This window comes from Lepeophtheirus salmonis, chromosome 3 (genome assembly GCF_016086655.4).
Source record: "Lepeophtheirus salmonis chromosome 3, UVic_Lsal_1.4, whole genome shotgun sequence".
In the NCBI taxonomy this organism is placed as follows: Eukaryota; Metazoa; Arthropoda; class Copepoda; order Siphonostomatoida; family Caligidae; genus Lepeophtheirus; species Lepeophtheirus salmonis.
The window spans coordinates 18,870,058-18,885,880 of NC_052133.2; the positions used below are offsets into that span (position 1 = coordinate 18,870,058).

At 29.5% G+C, this 15,823-nt stretch overlaps 1 protein-coding gene across 4 annotated transcripts in view; it reads left to right on the forward strand.

The window, feature by feature from the left end:
• Positions 1 to 3,245: 3,245 nt before the first annotated feature.
• Positions 3,246 to 15,823, forward strand: part of LOC121113984 (gamma-aminobutyric acid receptor subunit alpha-2) — a 59,053-nt gene continuing 46,475 nt past the window's right edge. Inside the window, exon 1 of one of the 4 annotated variants that reach the window (XM_071887104.1) lies at positions 3,246 to 3,879. In XM_071887104.1, coding sequence (XP_071743205.1) covers positions 3,842 to 3,879 — 38 coding nt within the window. In that variant the 5' untranslated portion in view covers positions 3,246 to 3,841. Of the gene's footprint in view, positions 3,880 to 14,192; positions 14,350 to 15,823 lie in introns of those variants that run through there. The other 3 variants (XM_040707791.2, XM_040707792.2, XM_071887103.1) reach the window with 3 other exon arrangements.

Sequence of the window (15,823 nt, forward strand, 5' to 3'; positions counted from 1 at the left end):
ATTACCAATTCTTTTTAAAAAGGGGATCTTGTTAAATTAGCAATACCTTTTTTATAGGATGGATGATATCTAATTATATTTAAATCTTGTCAGCTAAAGTTGGATAACTAAAATCAAAGTATCTCTTAAGAGACCATTTCTTTCCGGCTTAGATCTTCACTTATCTCTATTTGAGTTATATTGAACTCAAATAGATTGTTAACAAAGGATTTTATATTTTTCTTTGATTTAGGCGAATCAAAAGTCACAACATTTTATTATTGTACAAACGTGTTGAATGTTTGATGCTATACTCATTTAATTCTCAGATGAAAAAAAGACTTTATACTTTAAAATTATATTCCAAAACCGAAATTCCTTGAAGAAAAACAGCACCTCTTCTCTGGAAAAAATCTCCTACGAGGACAACCTCTCCTAAGAATATACAAAAAACCGTGGGACAAAAAATTAGCCAATTCCACTTATGAAATTTTTCGTCATTTTTTTGGTGTAAACAAAATAGGGAACTTTGAGTCCACCTCTGTGACAGATTTGCAAAAGAAAATATAAATAGCAAATGAAAATGGCGGACTTCGGGTAAATATTTAATTTAAAACAAATCCATTAATCAAATTTTAGGGATATGGTTATACCTTTATCAAGATTTCCTATTTTCTACGAATTCTAAACTTGAAAACTGGATATTTCCGCTTAATGCGGTAACATTTGACTGTTAGAACAGGTTTTACTTTATTCAAATGATTTCTTTTAACTTTGAAGCTGAGCATTTAACTTACAATAACTACAGTTGTCAAAAAATAGGATCTCCCTGTATGTTTTAAAAATTAACACAGTCACACTTACAATTGGAAGAATTTTTGGGATTACAGCAGCTTAGCTGTCATGTCGATTCATTAGATTAGATGCAAGCAGCTATAAGATGAAATAAATAAATACAAATCCTACTCTGTATCTAGCATGGATAAAGGAAGACATTACTATGTTGACGATCCTCAATTCTACTCAAAGTCCAAAAAGGACTTACAGTTACACTATATCTGCGGAACTAAAGGTCGGTTCACTGATGGGTAGAAAGAAGTTTGTGTTTCTCCTCTTTTTGTTGTGTGTGGTGTGTCCACGACTGATTTTGTGTCTATTTAAGCAACCTTTTAATTGTTATGTGGTAAAATGAAGGGGGGGGGGGGAGAAGAGAGACTAGAAAAAATGAAGAATACTTCAATTTTTACTTATTTTGGGAGTTGCACCTCACTTTTGCTATTTTGAAGTTTTTGGTATTTCTCTGTTAATAAACTATTTGTAATTTGATCCTATTTTAATAAAAATCCTAGCATTATATGGTTACATTGAAGTAAGTTATACCAACTTCGTATAACAGATTCAAATAATATAAACGTTTAATAATTCTATTCTGTTTTGAAAAATGAAGAATCGTCACATTTTTTCTCAACAAGGATGTTACCGCTGTAGAATCTTCCCTCCCCGGAGTCGTTTGTATTCTTCATTAGCATGTGAAGGTCCATAATGTCCAGGAGGTGTTTGCTTTAGAATTACTTTTTGGTTTTTCTCCCTCTAATTTTTAGATCGTTTTAGCCTGTATAAAATGATTTTCCATTCTTCTAGTTCGAAGTGGAATAGAATGACTGAATGTTTTTTTTTAAAAGAGATCGTTCCCTCAATTTTCATATTTTTGTCAAAAATCCTTTGTCTTATTCTCTCGGGTTTTTTTCTTCTTCTCTTAACCTAATAATCTCCTTTAACAAAAGTGTTCAAAGACATGCAGTTAGAATCATTCTTATAATTTAACGGTTTATATTTTTTATTTTATATGAAGTAATCGTTTGTTAGTTACAAAATTTGTCATTGGAAAATTGTTTATTTAAGGCCAAATCCAAAATTTGTAATAAGAACCAGGTCTTCAGCATTAGAAATCAACATGAAAAATTTCAAAAAAAAAAAAAAATCTCCAATTTAAAAGATTAATTAGGGAAAGTATTAAGAATATATATAAGATAAAATGAAGTATATTTTTATTAAATCGTTCATTAGTCGAAATTATCATAAATTAAATCTTCTGCACCTCTTACTACTGCATTTATAATCAGAATTTCTTAATTCTGCTACAAAAAAATATTTTGTAGTAGGTATATTTTGATATTTTGTATCACTAAAAATAAGTTTCAATGTCACAAACAGATAAAAAATAACAAAAAAATTGAAATATCTACAGAATTATCGAGAATACTTGATCCAAAAAACACTATTATAGGAAGGTTGTGAAATTTTTGATTTAGTTATTACTGACCTGTACAAACTAATTAGTGTATATTTTTCCCCTATTTAATCCAAGTAGAAAATATGTACTTTGTAAATTCCTGTTTTTAAAACAATCATCATTACTAAGTTAATTGTTTATTTCATTATAATATGTATACTCGTTTGTATAAAGATGTTGTGTACAGGTTGTAACTTGTATAGGAAAATTGGGCATGTTGCAACCTATAAATGAATTGAATAATTTAATGTAGACATGGTATGAAGATAATGCAATAATTGAATATTTCATATATGGTCGATATTTTAGCCCTTTAATAGATTTTACACGGGATATCTCGTTTTCAATTACTACTTCTTTTGCGGCAGACACTATATATGTATCGTATTAAAAGAAAAAAAAACACGAGTAACATAAACGACTGGGGTTTGAGTTCTATTTTGATGTGGAGTATTTTATAAAAAGAAATTGCTTCTTCAAGAAATTGATATGGATATGATAAATAGATCCATATATTAAGAGTTAATGATGTCATTTTTGATTATTGTGACAAAATTGACTAATTATTAATAATTATTAAGTATTTTGAGGGGCATTATTTGTTCAAATGTCCACAGTTATTACTCCTTATTATATACATAATACCTGATATGAGTAATTTAAATGAGATCAAAATCAATTTATAGCAACAATTAATAGTAAAAACTGTCCATTTACAATCTGCTTATACAAGTTACAACTTGTATATAATATATATATATTGCAAAAATGATCGTCTTTATAATGAAACGCATTCATGAGCCCTATTGTAGGAACACATGAATAACTACCCTCGAATATGCTTAGTAGAGAGGTTAGTATCCAAAAAACAGCAAATATAATCAAAATACACCAATGTGTGCGCTCAAAAAGCGTTTTACCCTTACATTTATGCGAACACGCTTTATACTATAACATGCTTTCTAAATACCCCAGTAGTTCCCCTTATACTTTCCTATGTAGCATAAAAAAACAAGCGAAATAAAAAAAAGTATATATACTTATATTCGTCTTAGTCAGTTGGAATTCCAGTAGCCTGAACGAATCCTAACTCTCGCATATTCGTAAGAATATCATCCATTTATTTTGAAATTGTGCTCAAAATATTGGGAACAACTTTGGTTATTTAATAATGGTGTGAATTCAAAGTGAAATCAGTGATTTTTCTACTAAATTACGTCTAAAACTGAGGACAAAAATATCGAGAGACAGAGCAATTATTCATTAGTTATGTTGTATATGTAAATAACTGAAGAAAAAAATATAAAAAAAAAACTGTCCAGAATTTTCTTCATATAATCCATAGTAATAATCGTTAGTCTACATATATTGCATAATCAAAGTTTCTATTTCACAAAACAAACAAAAATCAACTTAAGCCAGCAAACAATATATTTTTACTCAAAAAAATATATCAGTAAACCCCGATCAATAATTGGACTCTGAAGAATCGTCTTCTCAATGTTGCATATTCATCAATAAATATGACTCAGTTATTTAGTTTGACCATGATTTTCTTCAGGTATTAAAATGATCCAAATGAAGAATACAATTTTAGACAATATGAGGTGAGTGAGTATTTCTTTTTGTTGTGTGTCAAAAATGAACAAATATGAATTATAACTAATTCTCAATTTCAACTGACATTTCTATCATATTCCTATGAATTTGTATTTATGGTATGTGTGTTAATAGTCTGGGCAATTTGGACTAGAATTAATTGTTATTACTTTTATCTTGGTTTTTAATCATACTTACATAGGTTATATATTTCAATACACTTTCTTGGTTTTTCATTGAGTTGTACGATTGGGTCTTAACTTAAATCCACCAAATGACACGACCCCCAAATTTGCAAACTCACGACTAAAAAAATCAATTATAAAATTTGTACTTTCAAAAACTTGTCAAAGGCTTCAATCACATTTGACATGGTTAAAAAATATTAAGTCCATACATTAAATGAGAGGTTGCATCGAGTTGAAATGTACTCAATTACTGCATATTGATATGAAGTTAATTTATTCTACATCTCTTGAATTCTAAATGTTTTCTTCTAAATTATATTCAACTCTTTTAGTAGTTGAATTATTGAAAAACAGTTTTCTTATATTCCTATCATTATGAGTGAAAAACTATTTTGAATTAACAGTTGTAAGTGCATTCTGATATAACAAGGGTTCAGTTGAACTTGTGACTCAAGTCAAATGGCTTAAAAGTCTTTTTTTACTCCTCCAGAGTCACAAGTCACTTCTGTTCGTGACAAGAAAAGGGTACTTGTTTAATGTTTGTATTCCTTGGGGAAACTTTAGTCTCTTTAAGCAAGTCATTTGATTCGTGTTGTAATCATGGACTTCTGAACTACGTTCTTTGAAGTAGTGTTGCAGGAAAAACTCTGACGAACCACGGAGTGGAACATAGAGCAAGCAAGTGGTACATACTTAATACTTCTACACACCCAAAAAGAGACTGGTTTTAAGCTTTTTCTCTATGCTTAATTAATAAGCATTAATAACATATATGACCTGTCGAACAAAGTTTAGCCTATCAGCAACAGGGAACTTTTATTTTGTCAGGTCCTGTAACAATTAATCCAAAAAATGATTCAAGCAACAGACAAACACACTCCCAGGGCAAGTTTCCGTTAATATTACCTACCCTCTCTTCACCCTTTTTGACATGTTGCTGGCTCCATCAAAATATTACCCTTGTAGCTACTCCAGAATAAGATTTAACCGACCAGGGACACCTGTACGTCACATTTTAATAAATGCGTGCTCTCTAGTATTCTCTAACTTTATTCTTTGCTTTTCTCTAGTTTGAAAAGCTATTATATCGAAAAAAGAACTGCTACTTACTTGTTTTGACATCTATGGTTGTAAGTCTGACTCGAGTCTATTGGCTTTGAATCCTCTGACTCTAGTGCACTTCTCTTTTTTAAATTAACTTCAACAGAATACCTCACGATTTTAATTCGAAGAAATATCTACAAATTGTCAATCTTGTTTCTCTTATATACATTTGTTTACTTAAATAATATCATATCTGCCACATTCTTCTGTTAAAGAGTATGAAATGAAAATTATTTCCTCGAGATAGGACAGATGTAAAATTTACTTTCAGGTTAAATGTAATTGACGTCTTTTGATCTCACTTATTCATCCATATCCTAGAAGCACCCGCTCATCTTTTCGACTGTAACATTTATACTCATTTATTTATGATAAATCAACCTTTGTCTTTCACATACATATATGAATTCCCTATACTTCCCTCGTAAATTATTCCATAATCAGACACACAAAAGCCAAAAATATATCGTACACATTATATATAATCTATTATATTTAATATTTTATAGTTAATGGATATAAATGCATTCAGAGGCGTCTTTGATTGGGAAATCTGTCTATTAAATCTTCATTTATCTTTCAATGTTATTAATAGATGTATTGGATTATACTATGAGGATACTAATTAATTATTATTGAACTGCAATGGATAAGACAGCTTTATCTTACAAAAGTATATATCTATATTCTCACTCATGGGATCAAATATTTACAAAAGTTGTGTTTTAATAAACAATTGTCTTTTATACTTTTTATTAATAAATAATATGTACAAATCCTATTATTAGAATAACTGACCTTCAAAACTGCAACTCTTCAAAAATCAGATATTTAAAAAAAAATACAGAAACGAATGTAAATCGTAGAAATACTTTTTGAGAGAAGATAGAGGATTGTTGAAGCACAGTCAAAATTAAAGAATCTAGGAACGAAAATTTCTACATAAAATAAAAAGCTTTTTCACCTTATTAGTCAATCCTATTTGTCTATTATATTATCCAACCGACATTATTTAATTTTCAAATGTTCAACTATTAACGAGGTTAAGAATATAATAAAACGAAATAGTATTTTTTTCAAAAATTACAAAAATAATTAAGAAATTTATATTTGTTAATTTGATGAAAAATACAGTTGCGTGCATATGTATAGCTTACAGAATAGGTCTAACAAGAATTCATATTTTTAAATGGAACATTATTGTAATTTTTTTTAGTATTAATCAGGGATATACTTTCAAAATAGGAATTCATTATACATATTGACCTTTATCGTTTTGAAAACTATTAACATTAAATTTCAATTAAGAAATGGATTAAAAATTGACTTAAAATTGAAAAGGCTCCTAAGAAAGAGTGAAATAAATTTGTGTATAATGAAAAAATTGTGTTTTTTTCGTGTTATCAGTGTTTTGAACGTTGATTTGATGAATTTAGATAAGATATTACTAAGCTCTTAGTAATTATCAAATAATTATTCAAGAGTTGGTCATCTACCAACTGATTATAGGGCTTTTTCTTTTTGGAGAAAAAGTCGTTAGACACAATACTGATAATGGACACGCGTCATAGATTTATTAGCAGAATGATTCGTATACAGCTAAGCTATACAGGGGGGGGGCAACAAAACGTGAACTCGAGAGATGGATTTAGAAATGCATGAATAATTTTATATTTTCAATAATAGGCAAAAAAACAACAACATTAAAAATATGAAAAAAAAATAATCACTCAATATGGCCACCTTCATTATCGATCGATCACAGTCTTTACACGTCGCCGTAAGGCTATGCATGAGTTGATGAAAAACTCCTCTGACACCCCATGCAGCCACTATAGAGTACTTTAGTAAGTTCACATTTGGGTGTGAGGTCCAGTTGGTTTCAGATCCAAAGTTCCTTATATAGAAAAGTTCAGTGGATTCAAATCTGTTGAGGAAGGTTAATCTCTTTGGACCAGAATCGACCCATGCTATCTGCATAGAACTTTTGGCAATTGCTAGACGTGTAAGAGGGGGGGGGCGTCCTAAGTCCATGCGTAGTTACCCTCCGGTTTGGTTTCATCCATGGCAAGATGGTATTAATTAGCACTTTATAGTTGGCCTCCTGGGCGATTTTCTGTCGAACCTTGAAAAAGAACGGAGGTATCTTATTTCTATCAGATGCCACAAAGCCGAAGACCATTGTTTGGGCCGGATATTTGGTGTGGTAAGCCCCTTGGACCTCTTCTTTTGTTTCTGAAAGCCAAATGTCGTTATGGCTGCTGTGGAATTGATCAACTGTGAAAATCTTATTTTCTGCTAAAATTTTTACAATTGACCTATTTACCTTGATCCATGTGAGGATTTTTTTGCACCTCTCGAGCCTCCTCTCGATCCTGCCCTCCGTCAGAAGGTGGCGTGGGGTCCTTGTGAAAGAAACTAATCCCAAGTTGTGCTTTATAGCCCTTCTGATGGTCCTAGGAGCCACAGAGAAGTCGTTATGCTAGGCAATTCATGAACTTAGTGGGATCCTCCTTTATATTCTTCTCCAAACTGAACAAGAGCTTCAGATCTTTCTTTAAATTATACCTTCCACTTTCTGATATACTGGAGAGGTTTTTTCCATTTTCTTTATCTTGGCCAACTTAAAAATCAGGCTCCTAGAACACTTAGCAATGTCCGTAATCTTCACACATCAAATCCAGAATCTAGGATATCTGAGATGCGCTGCCTTTTTGCTTGTTACTCGCTCATGATAATTAAATGACTAATTGATTAGTGTAGTTTATTTATGTAAAAAAGGACGGTGCAAACAGAATATCAAAAAATGATCACCAAACCTTTTAGTTAGTAATAGGAAAATAAACATTGATTAATCATCCATGTTTTGCTCCCCTACCTATTTATATGTAAATTTTTGATGAGTAACAATTAATTCAAAGCTTCTGGTGTATGTATAAAGTCTGTTTTTGCTATAATAAATCATCTAACTAAATTAATTGTTAACGTAAACGCGTGTAGTTATTCATATGTATAGTAGAAAGTAAAAATCATAACAATATTGCAGATATCGAAACAATATCAGTGTACATACAAACATTATAAAATGTAAATGTAACATTCATAAAGTACTAATGCAAAATAAAAATGAGTTAAGTCAAGTGGTTCCACCTTATCATAATTCTATCTATGCTAATTTAAGGTAGAATTTCCTAGTAAAATAAAGTACCATAATCTCTTAACAATGCGTATAAATTAATTTATTGCCACCAGCTGAGATAGACATAATGAAAATAATAATGTTATAATTGAATATGTACATAATACAATGGGCGTAGTTGCCTATTTGGCAGAGTAGGAGCATAATTGATATATTTGAAACAAAATCATCCTGCAGATTTTTTGGGTTTTACGTCTATTGAAAAAAAAATAAGACACAAAAATTATATTCAAATGTGATCCTTACTGTAACTTACATCCTTTCCTTCAAAAAGAAAGAGAAATGCCCAAAATCAGTAAGTAGGTTGCAATGGTGCCTAAGCCATAGGGGTAATTATCCCTCCCCCCCCCCACATTTCTTAACACTTTTTTTTTAATAGTTATTCCAATAAAAAAATTCGCCTGTGTCAAAATATTTTAGATATAAATAATTTTAGAAAATAAAATGGTTCTTCCTAAAAAATTAACAATAAAGTTTTTTATCAAATTTGATATTTATAAAAAAACATTCTGTCAAAATTATCAAGAAGAAAAATCCGTGTCACAGCCCCTCCCTCACTATTAGACACCCCATATGACCTCACCATTATCTTATTTCCCCCCTCCACTTGCAAATAAATTCTTCCTAATTGCGAATATATTCTTCATTAACACATTAATGCCCATGGAATGTTTAAACACGATATTATTCATATTAGTTTAAACATTAAATATATGCTGATATAGTTAATATTAGGTTAAGTAAAAAGATCAGAGCTTCTATCGCTAGATGTCTTTAGTAAGTTATATCTCACGATTAATAAATTGCACATCAAAAAATGGTTAAAGGTTAAGCGTACACTTAAATACAACTATTTATAGTTTTGTGCTTGGTGAAGAAAATTTTGTACTACAGCATTCCAAAATGGAAGTAAAACAGAGACAATTCGATACATTCATCAGTATCACTATGACCAAGGTGCAAAAGCAGAGCAGGCGGCCCAAAAAATTGTGCTGTTAATGCACCCAATACAGTATTGAAGGCAACAGCAATGCCGGGGGTTCCAACGATTCTGTTCCTTTAATATGGACGTCGAAAATGTCGATAAAATAATGGACAGAGAAGGACCGGCATGTGAGCACTTATACCATTGTCCAGGAGCTGAAGATTAGCCAAAGAATAGTTTGGAACCATTTATATCGGATAATCCTGACTAAATTTATTTTATTATCAAAATAAAGCAAAAAACAAAAAAAAACGCTCATAACTTCGTACTTCACCTATTATCTTATTTATAAAGTACTACTTTTAAAATTAATACTTGTAGCTTCACTCCTCAGCTTTGATTAAAAAATGGCGCCCTAATGTGTAAAGATACTTTTTATTTTTTTGGACATACTTCTGTTTATCTTTGTACCTTTTATATTAGAGTAGTTAGGAAATATGTGTAGAAAAATTTGAGACCGATATATTCACTTTTACTTAAAAAAATATCAATTCAATAGAATAAGGTGTTATCAAATTTGTCCTAACTTGGGCAACAGTTTTTTCTAAGCAAATTATATTTTTTTTAACCTAACTTGGGCAAGAGTTTTTTTTAAGCAACTTATATTTTTATTTTACCAACTACTTTAATAATAGTCGTGAAATATGTGTACAAACTTTGAGTCATATATATCACCTTTTTTTAAAAAAAAAAATATCGTTTTAATAAATTAATTTATAGTTTTAGCAATAATAAGGTAATATTAAGGAATAGTTTACAGCTTAACAACAGCGATTAGATACCAAATTGTATCTTGCAACCTTTCCTCAAAAAATAGAAAGACATTAAGCCCAAAATTAATTAGTACCACTGGAACCAAAGGGAAGGGGTCCATTTCGCTTTTTTTATTATTCGTTCAAATTGAGTCTCATCAAAAAAAATTTGCTTTAAAATTAAAATAAGAAGTTTTTTGTTTCTTTTAAAAAATAGTTGGTCAAATTTGTGATTTATAAAAAATGCTAAACTTTTCAAAAAAAAAAACACTTCAAAAAATATAAATCATAACACCTGTGGACACTTTTGATGACGCCATATGATATAATTTGGCTCCACTTGAAACTAGGTTCCTGTGCCAGTGGTTATTAGTTAGCTGAGGTGTAGGAAAAGTCCTTATATTGCCAGTTCAAGGCTGATCTTAATTCTTTGATGATAAGTTTTTGAATATTTCTATCGAGTTCAAGCCAAGTCCTCAAAAAAAATATACATTAAATTTTAAAGAGTACTTTATATCCAGTGAAAAAGATTGAAATGACTTTAAAGTCCGAGTCATGTTGTAAATATCTTAAATATGGACTCGGGTCGAACTCCCACCTCTGGTAATTAAATAGAAATTTCCAACTATTTGACTTATCTTTGGCACGAAAATGTTTACAAATATATGTATTTAAGTTGTGTTTAGCTAATTAAAGAATAGAACACTCATAAGAGATAAAGATGAAAGATAAATCAGCAACTGAACAAGATACAAAAGAGTTTCTTTTTGTTTTGTTTTTAGTATGAAAGTGTACCCAAACAACCAAGTTTTGAACTAGACCGATTTTAACGAGAAATACAGTAGACACCTGGAACTCAGAGCTAATTTCTTCCGAAAGGTGCGTCAAAAAGCTCTACAGCCTACCGTCAAGTTCTGAATCCATGCCCCCTTAAAAAAATAACTGAAATGGATTGATCCCTTCTCAACCACAAACTTTTACCCTAACGTTATTTTTATAACACAAATTTCAACTCTATTCTTGTTTTTCTCTGTTTTTCTGCTGTCTTTTTTGGACACATATTTTTTTGATCTAAAGAAGTTTATATGAATAGAAAAATAATTGAAAATACAGTACAAATTTGTAGTGACATCCTAAAATGATTAAAAATTTGCTAAAAAAGTCACGTGAGTCGGGACGGATCCAAATGTTTCGTTTGAGCTTTGAGGCAAAACTTTCTGGGGATTTAATGGCCAACTCTAAATGCGTTCACTACTGAGGTGATTGAGTATTCGGATTCTAGTTAGTTATCTTTAAAAAATCCGTAAGATGCTATGTAATAAATAAAATAAACTTATTGATAAAATTATTTTTATTAATATACAAATTACTCCAGTAACTAATTCAATTATAAGTTTTCTAGATTTGTTGGTCATTTTTTAATGAAATGCAGTAATACTAAATATTTTATCTGAAAAACTATCAAATAATTTAAGACAAAACTTTTCTAAATGAGATGTATGTATTCATTTAGATAATTTCTTTTATAGCTGAGGAATAAATAATATATTTAATGGGCATAAGAAATGTTCATTTATTAGTAGTTTGTTTTTATAGAAGAGAATTGTGCCTCTTTCTTGTGTTTATTACGATTAATTAGCAGTGTGTTTAAAATAATAGAAGTGATTGTGTTTCTTATCCTTCATTTTAAAAACTTTTTTTCAATATTTTATGCAATATTTATTTATAGTGAAACTATTTGAAATATTTACTTAGGCATTTTTTTTAAACTTTGCAATGTAACTATACTTTTATATAAGATAAACTAATAAATAACAAATTTATATTGTATAAACTGATTTATTTTTTTAATTAAAGGAAATGAAACTTACTCAAACATTATTAATTCATAACGAAACAAAATATTCAGGATTTAGTGCAGCATTAAAAATTCATAGGCGATTTGTGATTGACTTTTGACTTTAGAACTGCATTAATATTTGTTTCTTATAAGTTTCAAACATAACAAATAACCCACAATCAAATGATATGTATTCCATATTAAATTTACGTATTTTCTGTTATATTTTTAGTACAAATACCATAAAAACGGCAATTCATGTATTTTTTAAAGTGTATATATGTATTTGTCAACATAAAAACAACCTGTAACAGAAATAGAAAATGAGAAAGTCCCATGTTATTTTTTTTGCTTCCTATATACATAAAGCCAAATATTTAATAATATATTTGAGTAAATTATAGGCCTTGTATTCAAATTATGAGTGTTTTTTTTAATTTGATTAACCCCAAAATCGACAAAGAGATTTCATTATGCTTATCAAATTAAATACATTATTAAAGATTTATAGATTAACCAAGGATCCTACAAAAAAAAAAAAAAAAAAATTGATAAAATAGTTTTTAAATAATTGACAGTTCGGGGGGAGTGATGAACTTATGTAGAATAGGCGTCTTTAGTCAAAGGAAAATGTGAAGAGTCATTGTAGGTAGAGCTAGTTTGTAGACTCTAAAATTAATCAAATATTTATAATCTTTTTTAGGTCTGTGGGATCATACTAACATTATTCAAATTTATAAATTGATGTAGCATTTCCTGATTGCCATGATAATTATGGGAAACTGGTGTCTCCATGGATGGAATGGAGTTTTTTTATCTTTAATTATCCATTTTTTCATATTTATTATATATTTAATCCTTTATTTTCATAGTCTATTTCACAAAACAATTATATGTGAGACTATTATATACAATTTGTAGTAATTTGACATGAACAGCATAGCATTTTTTGCCCGCTTTTATTGCAAATTTATTGTAAGACCACAAATATATATATATATTTTTTTTTGGCTTTTTTTTATCATCAATATTTATTTCAACAAAGTGTATGTATTTGTTGTATACCATCAACACAACAAAGGATATTATGTAGAAGAAAACTATGATATACCAGTTGATACAGTGCCAAAAAATATTTCCCTTACACACAAAGAGATATCAGTGTCCCAAACAATTAAAACATGCGTAATTTCAGATGTATACATGAAAACTTTAAAACTTTTTGGAAATACGTTAAGCCCCAGATTATTTTCTTTAAGCATTAAAAGTTATCAAGGTTTAAAGTTTTTCTTTTTCTTTTGTGGAAAAATGATGATATTAAGTAGCTTACAAAATATTCAAAACTCACTCTTTATTAATTACTGGTAAAGGGTTACCCAGCGGACAAAGGAAGGAGTGGGAAATCACATTGAAAATGGTAAATGCCATTTTTTTTTAACGTTTAGACCTCTTTTTGCGGGAAAGTATTACAATATAGGCCCTGTATATTATATGAAATGTATTATTATGTTGTTGTTTTTAAAGTTGTGTTATAAACTTCAAATAACAATCTTTATTTTGTCAAAAATTGTCAATTACAAAAAACTGTTTGTACTGATTTTTCAAAAAAAAAGTAGTAAATAGCATTTATTGGCATTTTGAAGAGGAACACAAACATATCAAGATACTTTCGTACTTACAAAACCCTACAAATTCCTACAACATTTATTTATGTTCAAATCTAATATTCCATTCAAAATATTTATTAAATATCTCATCACCCCCACATGCTTTTGCGTAGATCCATTAAATAAACAAATTAGTTTCCTCAAAAAAGGTTGTTAATGAAATTATACCCCATATCAATTAGTCAAAAAGTATATACTGTAAGGTAATATAATAATCCTATAATAATTTAATCCAGTTCTCAAAGGACATTGGTATAAATTGGATAATTCTTACATTTCCTTATTTATGATTATTTTTCACCATTCTACTCACATACAAAGTAAATGTATGTAAGAATTATATATATTCATAGAAATATGCATCAAAGTTATTGAACCGTATTGAGTGGGAAGCTTTTTTTTATCTTCTATGAGAAAGTTAATCTTTGAATTTACCTAATACACTCTACAAGGAAAGTCCGTTTCACACTTGACATTTGCCCCCTCCCCCCTTAGAGACTCAATATATGTACAATGTGTAACTATTTTGATGAAAAACTGTGCGCTAATTCAAATATTCTGATTGTTTTTTCAATAATCCTAGTTATAGTTTGTGATGGGAGAAAGATAAATTGAGTTATATTATTAAAATAATTCCCCTTCATCTAAGGAAATTGTTTAGTTTAACAGTTCATTACATACGTCAGAGAATGGAGCCAAAACATCAATTCCGTGATGTCAAATACAAAAATATACATTTATAGGTATGCAAATTTAAGTAGAGTCAAAATGGGTAATGAACTAAACATGAGTTGTACCTAATGACTCTAATGAAGTTAGTGGGCCATTTAAAATTCTGACAATTTGTATTAATTAACTTGGGTTATTACAGATTCTAAGTAGAATGGGCACTCGTTAGAGGGCAAACCTTTGCCTCTGGTCATTTTTATTAAATGGAATATAATTCCTTTTCTACATTAAAGTCAAAAACGTGCGATGTTGAATTTAATGAACTTAATATATAATGCATTCATACTTTTATATGTATATATTATGCATGGTGTACCTCAAAGTGCAAAGAAATCAATCATTAATTTTCAACAATATGCATTTAGTTCCAAACTTAATTATAATAACACCAATTTGCTCTTGAGATGATGACAATATTTCTTTGTTGTAGTGATGATGTCAGCATGCTGAGTCCTCACTATGTCTTTGTTCAAGAGATGATTTCAGCTCTGTAAATCAATTTCTTCAAAAGTGATAGCCCATTATGCGTTATTCACCTCTTTGACCCTTAATTTTAAACATGGATTTTTTTTTTGTTATATGAAGTATATAAATTAAAGTTTAGCAACTTTTGCCATAATCCTCGTGATAAACAGAGGCAAAAACATAACTTCCGTTCAACTTCATTGTCGGAGGTACCTATGTGATTCACAGGATCTGAAAAATCTTTGTCTGCGGGTCATGGTGAAACAGACTTATTTTTTGATATAGGTCACGATTCATATCCAGTTCTTACAATATAGCTGTGTTGTCAGTATATTAGATTTATTTTGTAGTTAAACCAAAAGTTTGTATTTGTAGAATAACTTGTTGAGGGCAGGGGCTACGTCATCCTCAAGTTAATATTTTTACAACACAATGGCGCTACAAGTAACCAGTACCTATTTCAATAACAATTTAGAATAGTGCTGTTTTAAATGAGTTAACAATCCAGTACCACTATAGTACCATCTTGTTGAATAGCAGTACAATATAATCATAACGTGATATATTAACAAATGACAATCATAAAGCCTCATTTACATATTAATTATAATTGCTTTGGAAAAGCGTGTGCCTTAGAGAAATGAACTAATAACCAAATTGATACCTCATGTGTGTGAGTGTGACCAAACCAATTTTTAAGACTCGGTTCATCACTAAAAAATGCAGTTTGAATTTTAAAGGTACGCAGTTCTTATTTAAGTGATTTACAAACCATATCTTATATTAAATTATGTCTGATAAAACACTTACAAAAAAGTTTGAAATTGGAAATCTGGACAGTGTTTTTTTTTTCTAATGTTGTTATCATATTATGTATTTCATTCTTGAGGAAAGAGCTGCTAAGTATAAAATGAGGTTGACGGAAAATAACATTGATAATTATTTTGAGAAGATATAAGTGTAAGTCCTTGATGCACTTGAGGATCGACAGTGAATTAATTTCTGCTTATTTTCTTGATAGAG